This window comes from Lipophrys pholis, assembly GCF_963383615.2.
Source record: "Lipophrys pholis genome assembly, chromosome: 17".
NCBI classification, from domain to species: Eukaryota; Metazoa; Chordata; class Actinopteri; order Blenniiformes; family Blenniidae; genus Lipophrys; species Lipophrys pholis.
The window spans coordinates 13,334,820-13,358,827 of NC_137643.1; the positions used below are offsets into that span (position 1 = coordinate 13,334,820).

Sequence of the window (24,008 nt, forward strand, 5' to 3'; positions counted from 1 at the left end):
CATACACACAAGCACATGGACGCTTGTGTGCCAATAGTGCAGCCTTGATGTGGGCTGGTGTGCTGTGTCTGCTCTGAGTGTCTGCAGCTGGAAGCCAAGGCTGCTGGAAGAAGAGAGGAATGAAGAAGAGAGGAGAATAAAGATATATGGACAATAATGAGATGATACAAGAACAAGAGAGAATCAAATATGAAATGTCATTGTAAAGGAAAAAGGGAGAAAGTATAACCAACGAGAGAAAAGTTTAATTTGTTAGGCCTGAAAAGAAAAGCAGGAAAATCATTTAGTACCACAAGGAAGAATGCAGAGAAAGGGATAATGTGATCAGTGGGTGGAGGAACAGTAGGAGGCTGCAGGAGGCAACCAGTCCAGAGGGGTTGAGCTGTGGTGAAATGTGGCAGTCAAGGACTGGGAGGCTGAAAATGGAAAATGTGACATGCTTTAACACAGCAAGAGGGCCCCCATTTGAGGCTGTGTGGGTGTGGGTGTGTGTGGGTGTGTCGTTCAGCTGGAGAGTTCTGGATTTGCAAAGGTGGTCCAAAACAGGCCAAACCAGGCTTTCCAATAAATAGAATCTACCCTGGCAGGCCTCATGAAAGCAAATTTTATTGATTCTTTTGGAGACTTTAAGTCACCCTATTCATAGTTAACCTTGGGGACCTGTATTAGCCTTCTGGAACTCTTCTTTTGTTTATTTACATCCCATAATCTTATCACACTGTTTTGAAATGTTTTGAATAAAAACACACATTTGCATGTATATATTATTCAGTGTCATAATTTCTATAAGCCAGTTATGTTGATTATGAGTGATCCAAGAAAACATTAGAAGCAATTAAATAAATTATGATAAATTCTACCTTTGCATCATCTTAAGAGGTATTGGTATCTTAGATATTCCACAGTAAAAACGCACTGAAGCCGGACTTGAACTGGTGATATTCTCACTGTGAGGTGACGGTGCCACACCATCAACCCTTGATTTTGATTGTTTGTAAATGAAATGGAGAATGGGCAATGTCTGACATGAATAGAAATATCAATGGAAGTAGAGGCAAGTAAAGTAAAGTTGAGTGAAGCACTGTTTCCCACTTTAGCCATAAAGGTGGATGATGGATTGATTGATGATGGAAAAAGAAATACTGTTATCCATATTTTCTTTCTACTGTTCGATGGGCTTTTCTTTCTTTCTTTCTCTCTTTTTTTTTACAATAACTGATTAAATCCTTAAACAGGTCTCTGAAAAGCATTTAAAATACAGAGACAGAAATATAACTCTGCTTTATTGAACTGCTCATAGAAGTGCAGAATTTAGATATTTTCTTTCTATTACAGGTTCGCCATCCAAGTCAAACACGATTTATTACTGCAGACAATACAAAAAGAAAAACATATATGCATGAAGCCCGTTTAATTTGTTGCACAGGTGATTTTGCATTCAGTGGGGAGACTTCAGAGCGTTTATGGCGCATTGACTCCATCTAAAGGTGAAAAAGAAACGTGCAGGCTGAGAATAAATAAGTGCACTGGCCGAAGATGAGAAAGCAGGAAAGTTTGAGGTAAATCCAATTTTATGTGTCCGGAAAAGTATTTTATAACATGATTTATCCAATATAATCCGTGCAGTGTTCATTTCCTTATCAAAGTGGAATCTGCACTACGTGGACCAAACACAGCTTGAGAGCTCCTTGAGATATGAATCCATGTCAAATTTGTCAGATCATGTGTTGTGATCAACAAAAACTCTTTTTGTATGAAAATAGAGGATAAAAGCTTAGTCTGAAGCATTAATCATTGGCCTTGGTTCTCCCAGTGAAAGAATCCCATGATGAAGTGCACACCAGTGGAAAAACTACATAATCAGCGTCTTCAATGGTGCCACCACCAAACCCTGCACTTATTTATGCAGCTTACAATAGATGAATTCATCCAGAGTGCAGTTCAGTTCCAAGTTAACCACAGCCTTTCTGAGGACGGGCACGCAGAGAGAGAAAAACTCCTGCCTGAAACACTTGAGAAAATCTGTGCACTGAATAAAATGCGAGAATATAATTATTCTGGAAATCAATTAGCTTCACCAAGTTGTTGATTTCTTTTTTAATCATCCTTTCATGGACCGTTGAGGGATTTTGAGGAGAGACAGTCCCATACTGATTGCCTTTAAAAAAAAAAAGAAAAAAAAAAGCTAATAACTTGAGGTAAGTTTATGTACAACAATAAATATTGCTTGTTCTTCATATTAAATGCTAAGTTTCAATCTGATTCATTGGAATCATTTTCCTCTCCACAGTGCCCCCCTGAGGAATGAAAAACAATGTGAAAATGTTCTCATGTTATCCATTTATCAGTCTCACACACTCCATCATTCAACTTAGTGTCACGTGGTGCTCGAGTTTGTTAAAAACAAGATACATCCTGGAATCACCAGTCCAACACAGGTTTAACACAAACACCCACTCATAGTTAAAAATCCCACCTATGGGCAATTTAGACTCAAAAATTGACCTCAAACACATTTTTTGAACAGTGGATGAAACCTGGAGTATCTGGAGAAAAGTCATGTAAACAATGTGGCTACAACTTGAACATGAAGTGGGAACCTTCTCTTTCTGAGCCAAGAGAGCCAACCACTGCACAGCACAGTCAAGCCATCTCTCTGATATTGATACTGGGCTCTATCCTGAAGGTAACGACATTCCTCAGCCAGTTTCACTCCATCATCTGTGTCTGTACCTATTTTGTTCTCGTATTCTAAAAACTGACAAAATCATTGAAGACGGAGGAGCTGATTGCCCCCTGGAAGCTCTGTAACTCTGCCGAACTCTGATGTTAACGGTCAAAAGCTGTGTTTCACAGCCCGGAGGTCTGAGCGCGTCGACAGCTGGTGTGTCATAATGTAAAGAAGCACTTTCCATTCAGCTATCCTCTTACAGTTTCGCATCTCGGATTCTCTTCGACACAGTGAAATCCTCACCCTCGGGGCCGCTCGGTGCATGTATGTATGATGATGATACTGTGCTGTGCCTCTGCCAGGTGGACCTCTTCTTACTCCCGGTGTCACATGGGAGGAGTCTGTAACTGCGTGCAGGAAAGCAAGCTCCTCTCATTTCACTGGCAAATGTTGTCGCCACAACCAGTCACATTTCTCTCCTCCTCCTCCTCCTCCTCCTCCTCCTCCTCCTCCTCCTCCTCACTGTCCTCCTCCTCCTTCTTCACCACCACCTCTTTCTCTTCCAGTCCTCTCCTCCGTCTTACATCCTTGCACTCACCGTTTGCCTGTCAGACGTCCCACAGAATCTCCAGAGGGTAAGATGCCATGGAGGCCACAAGAAGAACAGCGCTGTACGTCTGCTCTGTTCTCTTCACCCTGACAGGTGAGTGACGCGGCGCTGGAGTTGACAGTGTTGTTTTGATGCAGCAAGGCTGCTGTCTTTGCTTGGCTGTGAGGTAAAACTGAGGGGTGAGTCAAGGAAGTTTGATTGCGGTGGGCAGTACAAGAATGTTTATGTAAATCTCTCATCTGTGATGGATTCGTTTTTTGAGAAGAACTTGTGAAACCGGGTTGCAAAATTGGAACGGCAGAGAAATCGGTAATTGCTGGCACAAAAAGTCTTTCCAAGGCGTTTGCTTTTTATAGAATAGAATCTTCTTACTTGAAACTATAATTGTTCCACAAGCACTTTGTCTCCTCTCCAATCTCTTTTCAGTCGAGTCTTGTGCTTCTTCTGCAGTCTCTCCATGGTTGTTTTGCATGTTCTTTCCATAGTCACCACTGCGTGACTTTACAGAATTAGCTCTTCTCCTGTTTGCTGGAAGTCAAGGCACACAGACGGGGTCAGTGGAAAGGAGAAGTGACCTCAACCACAGCTCTGTCACTCAGACATAACATGTACGTGCGCTCAAGCCGGAAGATAAATCGAACAGAACAAGTGTCTGAAAAGCCGACTGTCCCCTGCTTTGATGTTTCTATCATTAACCCTCCTTGAGGAGCTCAATTTGTCCGATCTGACAACGAATAGGAGATGTTGGCATTGGGACACGCACCCGCTGACTTTATTTAGTATCCAAACAGCTTGGATGTGTGTGAGGGTGATAAGAAGCAGGTGCTTGTGGGTCTCCACATGTAGCTGTTTGAATCTATGTGTGTGGGCATGGCTACTGAACTAAAGATGGCCCATTGTCATAGTAATCTCCTCTCTATCACCACAACAATATGCATAGTGTTTGGGGACAACAGTGAAGGAGCGGGCTTCTCCCTCAACCTCTTCCTCGGCTCTCAGCTGGTGTAAACACAGGCACACGCCTGCTACTGACACACACACACACACACACACACACACACACACACACACACACACACACACACACACACACACACACACACACACACACACACACACACACACACACACACACACACACACACACACACAAACACACACACACACACACACACACACACACACTTACGGACAAAGAGCCCGGCCGGAGGGCCAGTTCGTCTGGAGCGTGCTGCAAGAACGTCCGCAATGGTTGTATTATTTAGGACATAACAGCAGACACACAGAGGATCTATTGTAATCAACAACATTGGCACTGAGTCCACAGAGACCTGCCTGACCAGTAGACATGTAAAGGAATAACATAGGTTTAGAAGGAAAACTCAAACTTTACTTTTCCCCACTTGTTGTGTGTCAAAAAGAAAAGAGAAAAGGAAAACAACATAACAGTTTGTCATGACTATTATCCTGTCAATCTGTGCATCTGAAACAGAAAGAGAGAAGTTTCAGAGACAGAAGTGAGAAGGAGATTACTATGAACAAAAAACTGTGAGGTTTTAGTAAGTTTGTTTCACAGTAGCGCTGCCTACTCACATGCTGCTGCTTAACTCAACCTGGCATCCACTCAGACGCCAGCGTTTCGCCTCACTTTTTAACTTTAAAATGTCAAACGAGCATGGGTCACATCTCAGAAGAAAGATGCCTTTCAGACCAGAATAAATTCAATGATTTAAAAATCACTAACTAACAGATGGTGTTATTTTAATTCAGTCAAAGCATTTCGCTCAGATCTGTAGTTGTCACAGCAAAACATCGATAACTTGTTATATCGTTTGTTTTTGGTTCCTGTAGCCAGCGAACAAACTTCCCTGGCAACCAGGCACAGAATAAACACACTGCAAGGTGCAACAGATCAACAGTTGTAGTTACCTCGAACAGCCCGGACGTTTGTTCAGGGACGAGTGTGGATCAGAGAGAAGCCTCATTCTTGTCTGACAACAACTCTGTAGGGAGCTGGGTCAATATTAACTTTACTACATTTTCAGGACCTGGACAGTTTGAAGACTAGGATGCAGATTATTTGACGAGACTGTCAAAACGCAAGTGACTTTCTTTCGTCAAATGAAGTTGCTTGTTGGCCCCACACAATTGGCTTGTTGGATTGGGGATATTTTTCCTGTGTTAACGTCTGTGTTGAAAATAACTTGTCGTAAAGTAATGTGTAACATTAACTCTATTACTTTTGACAGTTTTGCGCCAGTATCAGATTTTTTATTCAATTTTTTTTTAATTAGATAAATAACACGGTTCTAACAGAAGTTTCGGTGGGCTTATCGCACCCCCAATTAGATTACCGTCATAAGACATGTCTGCATGTTGATAGTTAATTATTCATTCCTTCAAGAACAGGTGTTCAGTACTGCATACCTGAATTACATACCCCCCCCCCCCCACTTGAGGGCCTGTCTTTGAAAATTTGAAACACTAAGAGTGACTGACTCATGCAGACCAAATCAATGTTTTTGTGCCACCATCTGACTTCCAATTGACCATGTAAACTTCAGCTGAGCCTAATGAATGACTCAGTTCTTCCACTGCCCCACACAGTGCTGTCAGCTGATGTGTCACAACAATTCAGCCACGAGCGCCTTATTAAGACATCTTCAATATGAGAGGCAACTAACAGCAAAGCACAAGTAACTTCTCAAGGAAGGCATTTTAAAGTGGTAAATTCATTAAATTATAACCGTATTCTTTCTTTCTTTATTTTTTTTGCTTACTAATTAACAGTGATTAATATGCAACGCAGCCTTGGATAATACAACAGGTGGTGTCTATTGCCGTCTCAGTTGCTGTTTGTCATTTTTGGTCATATTCAAAATAATTTAAAGACAAAGTGGTGCTCGATGATTTTCTGTTTTTGCAATTTCCTTTTCAATTCGTGGTTCAGAATCCCAGTAAAACATATGCTGCATCACTGGAAATCTCCGGACGTCCTCTTGAAAACACAACAGGGATCTGTAGAGTAGCTCCAAGGAGTAAAGAGAGACGCCTGCACTGTGAATAATATGGCCACCAACCAAGGACTCAGTTCAATAGGCTGTGCCTCAACATGACAAGACTTCATTGTAAGAATGCAAATTGAGAATAGCAATATTTCGTTGTTGTCAAAATCCATTAATGATTGTCTTGGCGCAGCATTGAAGAAACCCACACTTTTTAGTTTGTCCTCTTCGTCATTCTTTTCTCTGCAGTAATTGCTCCTATTCAGTGCAGAATGATAAAACTCAACATGGGGGCTTGCCCTATTTTTCATGTGATTCACTCAGTTTGGACTAAGATTCCAAACCACCTTAAAATGAATGTTTTAGTGTTTCACTCAAGACATCCTCACTAGGTAGGATACATTTCTGGATGCTCAGTTTTGCTCCAGAATATTTATGTTCCAGCTTTGCATGTATATTCATATTGTCTATCAGGTGTTAAGCTGATCGGCACTTTATAAATAGATATTGCAGATATTTGGCCTCTCTTCCACATCACAATGGAGTACTCAAGTAGTTTCACGAAGTGTCTAATGTATGTGAAATACTGTTGATCTATGTTCTTATTTATACAAGCAGTAATAATTTGAATGGATGCTTTGCCACACAAAGGTAGCAACTGTAATGGGCACAGTGGAACATTTAGCAGCTCAGAATTATTCACCACAGAAGTTGGCAGTAATTAAAAACAGTGAAATGAGACAGCTCCAAATGGATACCAAATCCACTCCATCAGAGATGTTCATACAAATTGAAAAACTGCCACCACAAAGTCATTCAAGTTTAAAAATCAGACTCAGGATCATGCAGTCTTTTTATTTGTCTGAGGAAGTAAACGATGTTGGACTGGAATTAACGATCTCCTTTCATTTGCCCATTTTGTCAAAACACATGAAACGCACACTGATTTCAAGGTATAACATGATAATAATGTTCAGAGTGTGGGAAACTAACTGAAGGTGCAGCAGGTTATCCAGAAATCACAAATACTGCTTCTGTCAAGACAAGATCAAAAATTAAAAACTAAACAGACAGACCAAAGATAAAACACAGATACTTACTCATACGGAAAGAATGGAGACGTGACAGTCAAGGTGAGCCAGACAGTAAGAGCAAAGAAGTCTTATGAACCAAACAGACTGAGAAAAGACCTGAATCAGACCTGAACCTTGAACAAATGAGACAGAGACAATTCCCGAAAAATAAAGACTCTGGTAACATTTACAGTTCTGAATTATAATATTCATTATCTAGCTCTATAATAATGTAACGTGGTTTCCATAGTGTGATGATGATGAGGAATCTGACGAGGCCTTCAAGTGCAGAATTTTTCTTTGGCCAATTTGATTTTCTCTCATGGGCCAAAAAAAATGCGTTTTGAGGTTCACTAGTCACTCTATATTGCCTGTAGGTGTAAAAAGGAGAGTTAGTCCTGTGATGGGCTGCTGAGCTATTCAGGAATTGGCTGCAGCCCACTGTGATTCGGACTTGGACTGAGCACTATAGAAGATGGATGAAGGGGTTGTAAAATGATGAGTGCATGCTGTCCGAAACAAGCTTGTACTGAATGAAGTCTGATATTTGAGAGAACCTCACAGTAACTGTACTTTAACTCTGTGTTGTTCCAACTCTTTCCACTGCAGAGGTCAGCTCTGAATACATACACATGCCCTCTCTGGTTCATCGTGGCATTGAAGGGAACCCGCTGTTCCTGTTTGTGGAGACTCTCTTTCCACTGGAAGACGCTGAGATCCAGGGCACCTGGTCTCACACAAGGCTCAGCGGCACCAGGACCACATTGGTGACGTTTACCAAAGAAACTGCAATCACTGACATGATATACCGCAACCGCGTCCTCTTCAGAGAACCCAACATTTCTCTGCTGATCCAGAACTTAAACCAGGGCGATGAAGGGACGTATCATCTGAGCCTCAACATAGAGTTTCACAACAAAACCGGACAGGTCATCAAGGAGGAGAGAAGTGTTAATGTTACAGTGGACGGTGAGTTCTCATGTTTTAACATTTATTTGTTGAAGAGTTTAATAATGTTTACGAGACAGGGCTCCACATTAAACGTTTTTTTCTTGGTTTTTTTCTCAGTCCCTGTGTCGACTCCAGTCATAGAAAAGAGCCCATCGCATGCGGTTGTTGAGGATAAGGCGAATGTAACGTGGATTTGTTCGGTTGGGAAAGGAACACGGGTTGTGTTCCAGTGGCTCCGGAATAATGTGTCGCTGGTTCCCAGTGAGAGGTACCACTTCTCCCGAGGCAACTCAACACTGTTAATCAGCCCCGTGAAAAAAGAGGACAAGGGAACCTATCGATGTGTGGCCAGCAACCCTGTCAGCCGGGGCGAGGACAGCAGAAGTCTGGATCTCAATGTCTACTGTGAGTAAACAAGTCTGCCCGTTTCCCCCAACGTAGATCACCAACATATGACCAACATAGATCAACATAGTTCAACACATTTGGCATCAGACCAGCCACGTTGAACTTTTGGAGGAAATGTTATTGGTCCTTGCTGATTTCTGGTCTAGGTTTTTTTCTAAGCCTTTTTCCTCCATTAATTCCACCTCTTAAATGTCAAAACACGGTTTTATTAGTGGTGAATATTAACATCAGATAGTTCGCTGCTTTTTCAGTGGACTTTGATGCACCAGAATAATTCTGTGATTTCCTTATACAGCAGTTTCATTTGACATTTGTTTACCTTTATGCACATTAAGTTGGATTTTCCATCATGACAAAGTCCATTGCAGTAAATTCTCGTAAACTGTTAAAGATCTTTTTTTTCCTCTGAATTGTAAAGAATATCATAATGGCGACTCACATACTCAATTTTTTCCCGTCACACACACGCGCTAGGTATATTCTGAACTATGTAAATCTGTGAGCTCAGCCTTACAGACGGCCGAAAGCACGTGGCTCTTATGAGATATTATTTGCATAAGAGCTGACTTATCTCACAGTGCTCGCCTGTTCTGCCATGAAGGGTGTAGATGCTCTGATAAACCTCACTGGTCTTTTGTTAGGTGAAACTGAAAACCAGCCAATCGCAAACCAGTCCTTGTGAAATCATAGCGGGGATCTTCTCGAGAATAAGAATTCTGTAGTTAAATATTTCACTCACAATTTCCAGGCTCATGGGCTTTCTGTGTGGAGTTTGCATGTTATTCCTGTGCAGGTGCTTCAAATACTCATTCTAATACATACCAAAGACATGGTCGTTGGATTGACTGGTGTTCTCAAGTTGTGAATGTGTATTTGTGTCTACCCTGGCGACCTGCCGGCGGTGTACCCTGCCTCTCGCCCATTGTGATGTGGGATTGTCTGCAGCCCCACCATGAGCCTGAGTTGTCATAGAAACTGGATCGATGGATGGATCTTAGCACGCACACAAAGTAAAATTGCAAGGTTTTGTTCCTGCAGCCAGGAAAGAATCAGTCATGTCATTAGCATTTCTTTTCTCTGAAGGCTTTTGTTTCAAGAAAGCCGTCAGTTTATGACAAGTGATGATGTGACATTATGGGTAATAAAATTGTAGCTCCACAGAAAACACGACGTATCTTACATGAAGTTACGTAAGAACTTTTCTGTCACTCACTTGGTATTTGGAAGAGTTTGCCTGGATTACTGTAACTGTGTTGGAAAAGAAATTTGAAAATGTTTCTTTCTTCCTAATGACGAGTAGCGTGGTGTCTCTGTTGCATGTCGTATGCCAGCACACATTCGGCGACGCTCTCGTCCACCCGCACAAGTCCCACACACTGACAGCACTAATATGGCCTAGTAGTACATTGGTTTGATTTCACTGATCTCCGATGGTACTGACATTTTAAAAATTGGTGTTCACGGCAACCTCAAATTATACTCATAATGAGAAAACCGGCACCCAGGGAGAACATGGACACTCCACAGAGGGAAGGGCCGATAAGTTAGTCCCTTTTTTTGTATGTTTTTCTTCTTCCCTGCCTCTGTCCACTGTACAAGACAATGAGATTTGTGTAGCAGTATCCCTACAATCAACTGAAATGTTTCCTGACCCGCTGTCGCCCCACACAGATGGCCCCTACAATCTGGAGGTGAGCTCCGTCCAGGGCCTGCGGACAGGGGAGGTGTTCACCATCAACCCCGGAGAGCAGGTCTTCTTCAAATGCCAGGCCGACTCCAACCCCCCCAACAGCTACGTCTGGCTCTCCAAGAACACGACCCAGGTCATCAACAAGGGCCCGTGGCTGGAAGTGCGCTCCTTCAAGCTGGCCCAGGCGGAACAGTACCTGTGCCGTGCGTTCAACAATGTGACGCAGAAGCAAGACGAGGCGCAGTTCACTCTGGTGGTGGCCAGCTTAGGAACAGGTGGGCAGAGGGTGGAACGTGGCCGAAGGGAGCAGAGCGTGGGTAGGGTTTTGGGAGTCTTCTGAGATAAACACTGTGTAAACAGTTTGTCGTGCCAAAAGCAATTGAGTGTGGTGGGCTTTGAGAAATACATGTTGCCAAAATGACAAACACTGGCTGGCTTTGAGAACAGTCAGGCAGATAAGCTACTGGAGCTGGAGCAAAACAGCTGAGAGGTTAAAAAAAAAAGAAAAAAAAAAAGCAGATTATAGTTATAAGATGAAATATGCATGGTTTTATCTTTGTTGCTAGGATCCAACGTCTGCTGCCTCTATTAAAGTTCACTGGCTGGGAAAGTCAACAGTGGATAACAGCTGTTGTGTTTGTTGACTAAGTTTTATAGCATGTGGAGTTCGCCTGTGTGCTGATCTTCAAAATAGATATGTTGTCTTGGAGATACTGAGAAAGGCACATTAGAATTTCTACTGACGCTGAACATGATTTAAAATGCTGTTTATGGAGTCAACACAAGTCTTCTCATTCATCATATTTTGATGGACGTCTAAATCTCTCATAAACTTATCGAAAGAATCTTCTCGGGACGACAATTGTACCAACTTTTTACAATCATGTTACATACATACACAACACGTGACTCCGATATTAGAGAGTCAGATACTTCTGAAGATAGTTTTAGAAGTAGAAAATGTAATTTTGATGAACGTGCAAGAGAAAATAATGAAAACATCCACATGATCGAGCCTTTGAAGAACATCCACCTGTACGAAATGTTCTTGTACATAGTTGTTGACATTATATTGCACATTACTAATTCAGACACACAAAACATGTAACCCTATACAGTCATATCTCGATTTATGTACCGCTCATATCAAGCCTTTTCTTCTCTTGTTTACTAACACGGAAAGAGAAGCACATCCAGGCGGGTGAATCGGTGTCTCATCTGGCGGTCATCACTGTCTGCTCTTTGTTTGTCATCGGCTGTATGCTGCTCTTCTTCCTCAGGAGAAACTGCCATCCTAAGAGAGGTCAGACAGCATCTTCCTTTTCTTTTTGCTTTGTCATGTTGTTTTTCTGCCACATATCAGTGGTGGTGTCAAATCTTTTTCTTTGAGGGCCACCATCCTGAGGGATTGCTGTTTTTTTTAATTTTTTTTTTATATATATATATTAAATCTCTGTAAAATACTGCCATGTGTGTTTTATATTTGAAAGCCAGTGGCCCTCCAGGACCAGGATGCAACAACCGTATTCTTAATCCCCCTTTCTTCAGCGCCTCACATAATGTTAAATGTGAAATCCTGCATTCAAACGCCCTAGTTTTTAGGTTGATAAAATAGTTTGCTGCAACAAGCCTCTCAATAGCGGAAATAATCTTAAATGTAACGAACTTGAAAGAAATGTCAAACATCTTCATCTGTACATTTGTCAACAATTCATTCTGCCTTTTCTGTTTTTCAACAGTGCTCATGTGCATCTACAACAGGTAAGAGACTTTAGTATGAAATGAAAACGTGCACGACGCTTCAATCGGTCCATAAGCTTTGGGTAACTTCTGTCTTTGGCTCTTATTGACAGACCATTCACAGAGCAGAAAAGACCACATCGTTCAGGTAAAATATCCTTTTTATGTGCTTATGTTTCCTTCAGCATGACTTCGCTATGCAATGTGCTCCTGTGTGGACGTTGGTCTTACATTATTCTTCACATCATAAAATGTTAATTAGTAATGGCCAGTGGGCTCTATAGGCAAAGAAAAGAAAAAAAAACATGTCATAGTTATATGCCTTCAATTTGAAGTTTTAGTGACATCCTCTCAAATTTAACAAACAACTTATTTTATTATTCTAAATAGTTTCCATTACATTTGTATTTTATATTATTACATTCCATTTGAGATGTTTTGGGGTAAAATAATAAATACTTTTAAACTCTATGTATTGCTTTGTATTAAAATGACTTTTAGTTAACCCTTTAAAATGCAAGTATAGATGTAGTGATGTTACAAGTCAAATCAAACAGAATCTCAGCTGCAAGAATATCGAAACATCACCATCACAATCAACACCAACTAAATGAATTTCTAAGTACAGAAATGAACGTGGCATAATTCAATCAACCCATTTGCCATATTTAGGATGGTATGTCCACTTTATATCACACAAACAAATTATACAATAAAGTAAAGCAAAATCTTCTCAGATGAAGAGAATTTAATGGTAAATCCCCCTAAAACTCTGTAGGCCCTCCTCACACTTCTACAATAGGACGATGCAACAATAATCTTTGGTTTCTAAAGTAAGCAAGCTTAAGATTGTTGGAACTTCAAGTAAAAAAGAAGTTATCATCTTCACAGTAGCTCTAACCTTCATTGTTCTGTAATTTACTCCAAATCACCGTAAAGCTTGATGGCATAAACAAAACATTATGTGCTAACAGGTCACGAGGACGCAACAGAAGACTTTGGAATCTACGAGTTTGTCTCCATACCTGGGAAATCTGAATCTGCACAGGTAATTCACATTTTGCACACCGACTAAACACAAACACATAAAGAAGCACGTATGTTTACTTTAAAAGAAATATCCTAATCTCTGTTTCTTTCCAACCAGGCATCGTGCAGGTCTCTGGCCCGCCTCGAGTCAATTCAGGATATCCACACCACCATTTACGATGTGATCCGGCACGTTCCTGAAACCCCGAGTCAAAGTCTGCTGAAGTAACCTGAAGTGTTCGTTTCACCATGGAGACTCATGTTCAGCTTTATTTTCTTGGGTCTGTGTTGCCAGAGTGTGAAGCACTGATTTTGGTGGCCCAGCTTCTTTTTTCTTTTTTTTTTTGCACAACAAGGGATGAAGGAGATTTGTGTGAACACACAACCTGATCATGCACTGCTGTCATTAAGTCTAAGACAGATCTTCACTGTCTTCTGCTGACACTACTGTGAGATGACAATGTATGAATGTTTGTTTGGATTTCTCATGTGAAAGTTTGAATGAAGATGGAACTATCTTGCTTTTTTTTTTAAAAAACAACAACTATCTTTTGTTTTAAAAGAAACGAGCCTGTTAAACCATGCAAGTTATGTCGAAGACCAACAAGATGCTCAAAATACAATACTTTGTTTATCAGTTAAATGTGTATTATTTTCAACGCTGATTTATCATTAATAATAACTTTCTATTGTAATATTTCCGGCTAAAAGTATGTTTTGTGAGAAGCGTTGCAATGAATGTTTTTTTCTTGTATGAAATTTATTCAGGTCAATTGTAAATACTGTACACACAGATCATTTTGCTAAATCTTCAAACATTATAGTCTATCACTTTGTTTTGGTTTAGTCTATTTATTCCTCCTGCTTTCCTTTTCCCCCCATTTCCCCAAATGTAGCATTCCACCCCCCCCCCTCCCCCGCTCAACAGAAGTCATTGTGAATTGCTCAACCATGAAAAATCATAAAGAAACAGTAAATATTTGTACAGTTTGCATTCACATGTTTGTTTTGTACTTTATTAAAGATATAACTGTTTACTACTTCCCTCTTTTAAAAATATGCTTTTGTTGCCGACAACCAAACCGAGACAATAATGCCCTTCACTCTTTAGTTCTTTTTTTTGTATCTCGGTTATATTACTCTTTGTGTTTGCCTTGTCTTCATAGGAAGGTGATAAGAAGCAATGACTGGAAATGAACACTTGTTCATTCACACACCCTCACAAAAAACAAGAGAAAGAAAGAAAAGCAAAAGCCAGCAAAGCTGTCAGTTGTTCTGTTGCTTCACAGTCAGTCTTTGTCTGATGTCTTGGCTGCGATCGCTCTTCTGAACTAGTCGAATTCATCACTGCAGAAACTGTTGCCGTGTGCCTATTTCTCCGAGGCCCGTTGTCTTGGTATGCTGTATACCTGGCGTGATGAAGACACAGGCAGCGACAGACGGATGGTTCAGCATGTGGCAGCGTGCCCTCCACTCGCTCCTGCTGACATCTTGTCACGAGCGGATAAGAGCATTCAAGCGTCTTTTTTCTCTAAGTTTATATACAGCACATACATTGTTCTATCGGTCTGTAAGCCCCTATACATTTTTCATGTTTTCATAGGTGGGTTACTATTAGACAATATAGGGTCAGTGTCAAGGTTACTTAGTTTTGATGGTTAGGAATAGGAGGAAGGGCTGGTTTCCTGCTCGATACAGGTTAAAATTTCCAAGGTCAAGTCGAAGAAATGACCAATTAACATTCCCATTAGTTTTTAGTCTTGTTTGCATGTGTCTGTGTCGAGAAAAGCAATGCCAACAAGCTCCGAGATGACAAAGTATTTAGGAGAACAGGGGAAACAGGCATAAATCACCGCGATTGGAAAAGTAACTATATACCAGGGATGAATCTCTTTTGTTCCCCATAACCTTCGGATGTCTTATTTCCGAAGAGGGGCATTTGTTTCTAGTATGATGCAACTCACTACCAACATCCTGCTGCCTCCTCGTTACGTCTGTCCCATGCTGAGTGCTTTAGTCAAGTCACAACAAATTAAACATCTAAATACATTTGATTTAATTAAAATACAAAATGATTAATACTTGATGGATTTCCCCCCCTAAAAAAAACAAAGTTTCAAAAGCCTATTAAGAATAATCCCCATTACAGAAAAACCAACATATTTTCAATTTTATATCATTGGCACATAATGATAACCTTACAAATAGTTCTTTGTCATTCTATGACTCTTCAATTGATCAATTATGTGTCAAAAGTCAAGATGATCCTCTTCTCTCATCTTGCATTATAAAGTGTGGCTGATCATAATGCTGCCCTGCATAACAACAAGTAGTTTATTAAATCCAGCTCTAAAAATAGCTTCTGAACTGCCCAACTGTGTGTGCCGTGTCTTTGTGGTGGCATCTCCGGGTAGGGGCTGCCATCTGTTCCGCCTCAGTGTATGCTTTAAGGGAGGATCCACACTGTGGATGAGTGCCTAACAAACAACAGTGGAGTAAATTCACCTGAGGAGAGCGACCTCACCTTTCATTTGACTGGGAAATAGCCCGAGGCATCATTAACCAGGAACTAGAGCTCACGGTACCTGCTGTCTGCTGCATGCTGTCTGCATTTAATCAAGAGCTGCTTGACATAACACCTAAAGGGACAATTACAGACCAAGATGAATTAGTCTGGCTGCATCGTTTCTGTAATTATTTGGAACAGTTCACAGTGCAGTGTTAGGTCTAATTGCTTGTTTGGCAGAGATTGAACTACATGGCACTGCTGTCATTTCATGGCATGGCTACTCTTGCTTATTGAAGTGAACGTAGTTTACTAAACAGTTGGACTCAGAAATAGGACCCAAATCAAATGAAAGATGAGGACAACAGCAAACATACACGGTACAAACTTTGTGTGAGGAATCGAACTCTATAAACCTCAGGGCACTTTATGTACAGACATTTTTGTGCCTCTTGTTATTTTACTGTATTCCATCTGTTAGCTATTCAACACTTCTGTTCTTGTGTATAGCATATAATAAAGTGTGTATAAATTCAGAGCTGCGTTTTATCCATCCATCCATCCATCTTCTCCCGCTTATCCGTTTCCGGGTCTCGGGGGTGGCAGTCTGAACACTGTCACCCAGATCACATTGCACCGATTAAGAACCTTTCCTGCAGGTGGTGAGCCCACAGGAAGGTGGCGCCCGGCGTGGGACTGCTGCGTTTTATCTTTTGTTAAAATTTAACATGCAATCATTTATCAATTTCATATATGCCCTTGTATATATGAATTCGTTCATGCTGGTGGTACTTTGGCATATTAAAATCGTATAGTGCATTTTAAGAATGCATCCTTTCTATCTATCTATCTATCTATCTATCTATCTATCTATCTATCTATCTATCTATCTATCTATCTATCTATCTATCTATCTATCTATCTGTCTATCTATCTGTCTATCTGTCTGTCTGTCTGTCTGTCTGTCTGTCTGTCTGTCTGTCTGTCTGTCTGTCTGTCTGTCTGTCTGTCTGTATAATGTTCTATATACCCTTTTTGTCTCTGTTAATTTACTACCACCCAGTGGTGTGTGGCAATTATGCACCTATCGCGTTAACAGTTTACACTCCTTTTTGAGGCATTTTTTTTCAAAATATTTTGTTATTGTTGTTTTTTTATTCTCTCACAACTGAACAACAAGGAGTCTCAGTGTCACTCATATATTTTCAGTTTGTGTGTACAGTGTTATCACGTTACAGCGTGCACACGCAGCAAAAACTACATCTCCCAGAATGCCTCACTGTGTCTGTGCCTGCCTTCCCGGTCACGTGACAGTCAACCATGGCTTCCTCCTCGTAGTGATGGAGCCGCATAGTTGACAGCAACACAAAACTGAGTCTTCAGTCAGTCTGCCCACGGACACGAGTAGGACTTACGATGCAGAAGATCAAGTCTCTGATGGCCCGTCAGGTGAGCAAACCACGCCGGCGGAGTCCGAGCTGCTTGGCGGTCTGTCTGGCAGGCAGCTAGCATGACAGCTAACGGAGCTAAGGGGCTAACTTGACAGCTCATCGTGTGGCTCATTAAAAGGCTCGTTCAGGCGAACTAACGTCAGTTTAATCTTCACTGAATCACATGAAGGGCCTGCTTATCTCTTGTCCTTTCCCATATGCCCAGTTCGCCTGTAAAGATGAGCACAACAACATGGCATCACAGTGGAGACTGGGCGATTCGGGAAGTTTGCAGTTTGCACATGTAGTGATATTTCACAACACATCTCCCACACTAATCTGCTCGTCGCTTCCGCTTTCTGCTGTATGCTGTATAGGGGGCAATAGACAGCAAACTGCGGGACATGGGGATCGTGCTACAAATAGAAAAAACACATACTGACTTAATGTATGACTTGGATTTTATTTTGACAGGGCCTGAAAAGCCCCCAGGAGAGCATGGCAGACTTGAGTCCTGTGGAGAACCTGAGGATCCCCAGCAAGGTAAAACTCATAATAAGGCTGGCATTGCTGTCAAGTGGGGGCCTGATGCATGTTCATAGCATCTTCCCATAACCTTTTACTGTATCTCACTGTCATACACTCTGAGCTGTTCTCATAGTCATTGTTATGCTTATTGGGTATTCAGTCAATTGCTTTCCCTGTGCAATAGTCATCAAATTGTTATGGTGGAAACATACATTATAATTCCTGCACCTTTTGTAGGCTTCATGTGGGTCTCAGGTTTCAACAAGTCCAGATATCTTAAATCTAGTCTTCATAATGTTTTGAAGTTGTTTAAACTGGTTGGCTCATACAATTAGAGCTACGTTGGCAAAACTGCATCTCTACCAATAAGGTACAACTACCACCTAATTTGCATGTAATTTACTGGGCTTCGTTTTCCTTGATTGCCCTCTGTTGTCGTTCATGGTTCAATAGTCATTGACCAACAGACGTCATAAAATGTCAAAATTTTTCAGTTTGCAGAAGGTTTGTTTGTTGCAAAGTGACTCAACAAAATCTCTACAATTTTAAATGTACTATTGCGTATGAATTTACACTTTTGTCCAGCTTGTTGCTCATTTTGAAGTACACAAACCCTAAAGAGGTGGTGTTAATAGTACTGATGCAGCAGGCTGTGTTAATGATGTATGCTTCTGGGCATCCTCCACTATGCACAGCATTATGTGGACATTCATGGCTTTGATTAAATGACACCTACTGTCTTACTATTTTTTAGACTCTAATGTACAGAGATTGAAGGACATCATTTCATTTACTCGAATGGATGGAAACATCAATTTTCCCTGAACTGTGTGAAGTATAGTCTGCTGAAAAAGCATCTTACTGTTTCAGCACGACAGCCTTCGAAAATGTAATTAGTCATCCTTTGTCACAGGAAGCATTTGTCATTATTCACTTGTACAAATGGAATTTGTCAGGAGTGGGCAGAGCAAAACCGCAGATTGGCTCCATATAATGTATTGTCACTTACTTACACCTCAATGCACTGCTGGTTCTTTGTTTTTGCTGTGACTTTGCTTCGCAGTGATGACCTTCTACTAAAGTAGCTCAGTACCATTTGGAAGGTGACCAACTCCATTTATTTCCGGTGGGAGCTGATGTCAGCCAGGTCGATTGAACTAGACATTTAATTTCTGCCCCTCTAAACACTCAACGATTACATTAGACATGTTGTTTTGGTTCGCACCTCAATCTGGCCTGAACATGTATAATAAGTAGCACTGTGAATTTAAATATTCTTCAAGATGAAAAAAATACAAGACAACATAAAATTAGGTTTAAGAGATAGAATGGGGAAAACAACAAAATAGGAACATCAACATGCCTCGTGTACTGAATATCAATTACATCCCAGAATTTAAAATGATTCAACGTACTTCTTGGGTTCCACTAATCACATTAATAATGAATCTTCATCAACTATCAACTAAAGACTGTAACAGTGGAAAGAGCTTATCTCATCATTGTTGCTATGACAATAATGATGCATATGTATGGTGTATATGTAAGCAGCATATGCACACCATACATATGTATGGTGTGCATATGCTGCTGTTCTACAATCCTATTGCTACATCATATACAATTTTGAGTACTGATGTCCTGCAGTATGATAAGTAATTTGCAAGAAAGAACCCTAAATATAATTGACTACTTGAAAATGGACCATTTGAAAACAAAAAACTGCTCAATGTATATAGTTCCATAGATGGTGACTTAACCATCCCTTTTTTTTGGAATAACTTTCATTTTCAAGCAAACTTGAACCCTTTTAATTAAAAAAAATATAAAATTTTTGCTGTGATATTTGTGGTAATCACCTGGGATTTAGTGTCTTACTCAGCTCTAGTTTTGTTCTCTTGGCATGCTTTGCTGTGGTATCATGGATAATTGCTCCAGAATTTGAAAGGACTGCTAAAGATAGAGCTGAAAAAGAAATAGATTTCTTTTTGCCCGTTCATCCATGAGCGTTATGAGCGATCATAAACACAGGCTGTCCCTTTTGAAAAGCTCTTAACAGATTTGATTTCTTTGTCAAAACAAGGCCTCCGCTCATGGCGCATAATAATGTTTTGAATTATTCTTCTAATAGTTTGAGGATATTTTTATCATGCCACTGCAGTGATTTTCAGACACTGGCGAAGGCAGAAAAACATGCAGCGGCAGAGATCAGTCTCAGATAAGATAAGCTGCTATTCATTCTCCAGGTGTAATTAGATCTTGGATGAGAGCAGACGGCAGTGTCTGGTGACGAATGTGTTTATTTTCACGGGGTGGGTTTCTTCCTCCTGCCTTCAGGATCGGTATCGGGCGGCGTGGTCAAACTGGATATGCTGTAATCCGACACTTTTCTTTTTTTTTTTTGGTGTAAGGCCCTGAAAAGTTCCCAGAGTGGCTTTGGTTCTTATCACACCTGCCGTGTCTGGATGCAGCGCCGTCATAAGATAGATTAGAAAAACAGTGGCCAACGCTTAGTTAGGGTGGATGTTTGTGTGCATTACCCATAAATCCACTCAGCTGCATGTAGTGCAAACACCTGCCTATTGTGTGTGCAACCAAAACACAGGGCATCATTGTTTGATGATATTACGCTTTGCCTCCATTTACTTTGGAGTTGGGCCTCTCAGCTTACACGAGAATCAAACAGGTCCTCACGCGGACCTGCTTCTGTAAACCCACAGTCCTTGTTGTTGATTAAAGTTGAGTAATCCTCTCGGTGTGTCATTACGGCCGCTGCAGACGGCATGATTTACATCCCCGCTCTGTGTAGGAGAGTGAGACCAAGGTGCTTGGCGACCCTGTGTTATTATGATTCGGATACTTACTCATTGAAAGCGTTGGTGTGTTTCCAACTATTGTAGCCGTGATTCGCACATTTATCATCCTCCAGGAGCTGACAGCAACATCTGGCTCACCGAAGAAGTGGGCGATGCTCGTGGACTAATAATTGACAGATGATCCCCTGAGGGTTAGATGGTGATTGACTAATGAGCAGCGACAACATAAACAAAACACTGTATGGCGTGATTTTTGTCTGGCATCTTTTGTGGCTTCAAACTGTCTGACAAAACAATTAACTCAACACTGTCATCACGATCTCTGAGTACCTTTTCACCATTTTATAAAGGAAATGTTGACAAATTATGGAAATGAATACATTTTAAATTGCCATTTCACAGGATGGTATAATCAATCTGTCTTAGTTTTGGGCTTGGAAAAAAAAAATCTACAGATTTTAGGACTTTAGTGTTTGAGAAACCAGATGGCCATTGATTTTTACATTTGTCTGACAAATCCTCAGTCTTAGTATCAAAATAACTGACCCATTAATGTGACTTTGTTCCATCAATGTTTCACAAGCTTCATTCAACTTATAGTCGTGGGCAGCTTGTTTGCAGTAACGATTTCCCACCAGCAGGAGTCACCCTTAATGTGCGGATGACATTTCAGACACGCTCACAGGAATACATCAGTTTACAGAAGCAGAGTGCATCACCTTCATAACACTGTGTTATTCTCATAAATTACAGTTCTGACATAATTATCTGGACACCTCCAATGTGCAGTGTATAATTTCTGAGGGCAATTTAATACCCTGTCATGGGTTCAAAATAGACATTGTGAGTGGGCTCACTTTGGTGGGTCTCAGATCGTGGCTAAATAACCCAATCAGGGCAGCTATTGTGTGATAATGTGTTCAAAGGCCTGGCTCTGCAGCCATACGATAAAACCATTTGCATGGGATCACAGACACAGAGTAGGACTCATGCGCTGGATTGAAAGATTTTAACAGAATGCAACATTATCATGTGCTAAACCAGCAGCTGTCAACAGTGTTTAGGGCTTGATTGTGCTGTTAGGCATGATTGTATCCTAATGTCCCAAAAGACAACAGTGTTAAAGCCCTTGTTTAACAGCAGGCGAGAGTATACACCCAATTAGACCCGCATTCATATTCAGAGCTGATTACAACAAGGAGGTTTTGATTTGTTCATCTAATGAATGAATCCATAGTGGAAATAATTGGCTCTGCTTTTGTCTCCTCTCTTTCTCACAGGATTTTCCATGAACCTCCTATTGTTTATTCCCTCTTTTTGTTTTATCAAGACTGCCGTGTTGTCTGGTTGCTCCACGTCCCGCGCTTGAGTTTCTACATTCAGTCGGCACTCCAGACCGATATCCTCTTTGATTCTTTGATAAAGCTCGTTAAACGTTCCGCTCTCCGGATGCAAATAGATTTCTAATTTCCACAATGAGACGAGGGTTTCATGAAATTGCGGAGCCGGAGAGGGTGACGGGTGGTTTGTTTGTCCCTCGTCCCTTAAAGGGAAATTTGATCAAAGTGTCACAGCGGCTTGTGTTTTTTTTCTTTTCTTTTCCCCTCACAGGGCACTGGGGGTGGGTGGTGTGGGTGGTGTGGGTGGACGTCAGTTGTGTTTTGAGCCAGCACAGCAGCGGGGATCAGCAGGGAATTATTTAACCCCCGGTGGTCCCGCAAAGAGCCATCCACTTAAAGATGTTTGGCTTTTTTCACGTCATGGCGAGTGGGAGTCTGTGGAGAAATGCAGCCACACAGTGGAAATTAATTTTGCAGAGTTTTGCAGGAGACACACCATTGTGTGTTGTAATGCTCACTCTTCTGTCTTTCTCTTTTTGCTGTAACTTTCCCTACCAATGAGTCATCCAGCGCACCCCCTCCCCTCCTCTTCCCCTCTCTCTTTTTTTTTTTTTCACTTTCTCTCTCATTTGAGCTCATTTCCCACCTACCTTTTTGATAGCGGAGCGTGATCTCCTACCTCCAACCCTCCTTTTCAATCTCACGCGCTCTCCCACACATTTCCCCTGGGGCGGGGCTGCTGCTGCTGCTGCTGCTGCTGCTGCTGCCGCCGCTGCTGCCGCTGTTGCTGCCGCCGCCGCTGCTGCTGCTGCCACTGCTGCTCCTCCTCCTCCTCCTCCTCCTCCTCCTCCTCCTCCTCCTCCTCCTCCTTCCTCCTTGCTCCTTTACCTGATTCCAACACAGTAATATGCACACTTGCCTGAAAACCTCTGCCTTGTGGGTGCATGCACAAGCGCTCGCAATAAGCACATTTTAATGCTTCCATTCAGCCTTCCCAATTGCCTTGTACAGTCATTATATATGACATTAAAGAGATCGTGTGTATGTAATTGAATTAGATGAAGCTATATTTTACCGGGTGAACTTAATAGTCACTCACTGCAGCATAGCCTCGTGTAAACGTCACTCAGCGAGACAGACTGTCACCTACAGTAGCAGATTTAGTTACTTGGATGGCACACTTCATTGCCTTGATGCACGCCTCTCGCTGATAGTAGCCGGGAGAATAGTTGTGGTTAGGCAGGTGTGTAACAAGGTTTCCTTGATCAGTGTCTGCTATCTGGTGACAGTGTTTATTTAATGCAGTCTGAATGCATATGGAGCCGTAAAGACTCCATTTATCCCATCATTCCTCATCTATCCATGATTGCTTCCTTCCTAAGCCTGTGCCCTATTTTTAGTGCCGGTATGCTTTAATGTGCTGATGTCCCACGCAAGCTAAAAGTTTGAACCAGCATTAACGCTTGAAATGTTTAGTATTTTTACTCATACCCAGGGTGACCTGTTAAAACATCCATTTACCTACAAGATGTTGAAATAAAATACAAATGATAGGGAGGGATTCAGGCAGTAGTCTCAATTTTGTTTTTATACCTTCACTTACTTCTTTCACAACTTTTCCCTGCATGATGCAAAATTACAGTCGCGCACACACACACACACACACACACACACACACACACACACACACACACACACACACACACACACACACTTGTATTGACATGTGATCCTAGCTCAGCTCATTAAGGCAGACAGGAGGGAGTGTGGGCTTAAAACCCTTCAACTAAAAGACTCTCTGCAGCAATAAGCCTCGACGGATGCACAGCATGTTAATCGATGATGCTCTGATGTTGCACAGAGATTCTCAGAAGAGAAATCCCCCCCCCTTTTTTTTTTTCGTTCATTCACATCATCATCTCTTTCTGCTCATGGCTGCCTGCCATCCCCCCTGACAGCTGCCCAACGAAACAAGCTGCAATCTTTTCCCAAACTCAGTGATGAGCACTACACCCACACCTCTCTTCTTTGCCTAATGCCTTGGTCTGCATTTTTCTTTTTCCTGACCTGCTCTCAATTTGTCCTTCATACTCTGCTTTTGTCCTTTTTCCTCCATAGCTGTTGTTTATCCAGCCCCATCCATCCCCCTTTTATTGTGATTTCCTGCGGGACCGTTGGCAATTTTATTTCTCTATATGATTCTCTCAATAA

The 24,008-nt window shown here is 41.4% G+C and overlaps 2 protein-coding genes across 3 annotated transcripts in view; both read left to right on the forward strand.

The window, feature by feature from the left end:
* The first annotated feature begins 3,110 nt into the window (after nt 1-3,110).
* hepacam2 (HEPACAM family member 2) lies at nt 3,111-14,221 on the forward strand. The gene is made up of 9 exons (XM_080485520.1): nt 3,111-3,374; nt 7,969-8,328; nt 8,428-8,715; nt 10,390-10,683; nt 11,592-11,711; nt 12,148-12,169; nt 12,262-12,296; nt 13,123-13,196; nt 13,296-14,221. Exons 1-9 carry the CDS (start codon nt 3,317-3,319, stop codon nt 13,404-13,406), a joined length of 1,362 nt encoding a protein of 453 aa, XP_080341646.1. The 5' UTR covers nt 3,111-3,316; the 3' UTR covers nt 13,407-14,221.
* A 2,760-nt stretch (nt 14,222-16,981) lies between these two features.
* vps50 (VPS50 subunit of EARP/GARPII complex) overlaps nt 16,982-24,008 on the forward strand; it is a 90,598-nt gene continuing 83,571 nt past the window's right edge. For both annotated transcript variants that reach the window (XM_080484502.1, XM_080484503.1), the window contains exons 1-2: nt 16,982-17,132; nt 17,588-17,656. In XM_080484502.1, the coding sequence (XP_080340628.1) occupies nt 17,100-17,132; nt 17,588-17,656 (102 nt within the window). In that variant the 5' untranslated portion in view covers nt 16,982-17,099. The remainder of the gene's footprint in view (nt 17,133-17,587; nt 17,657-24,008) is intronic.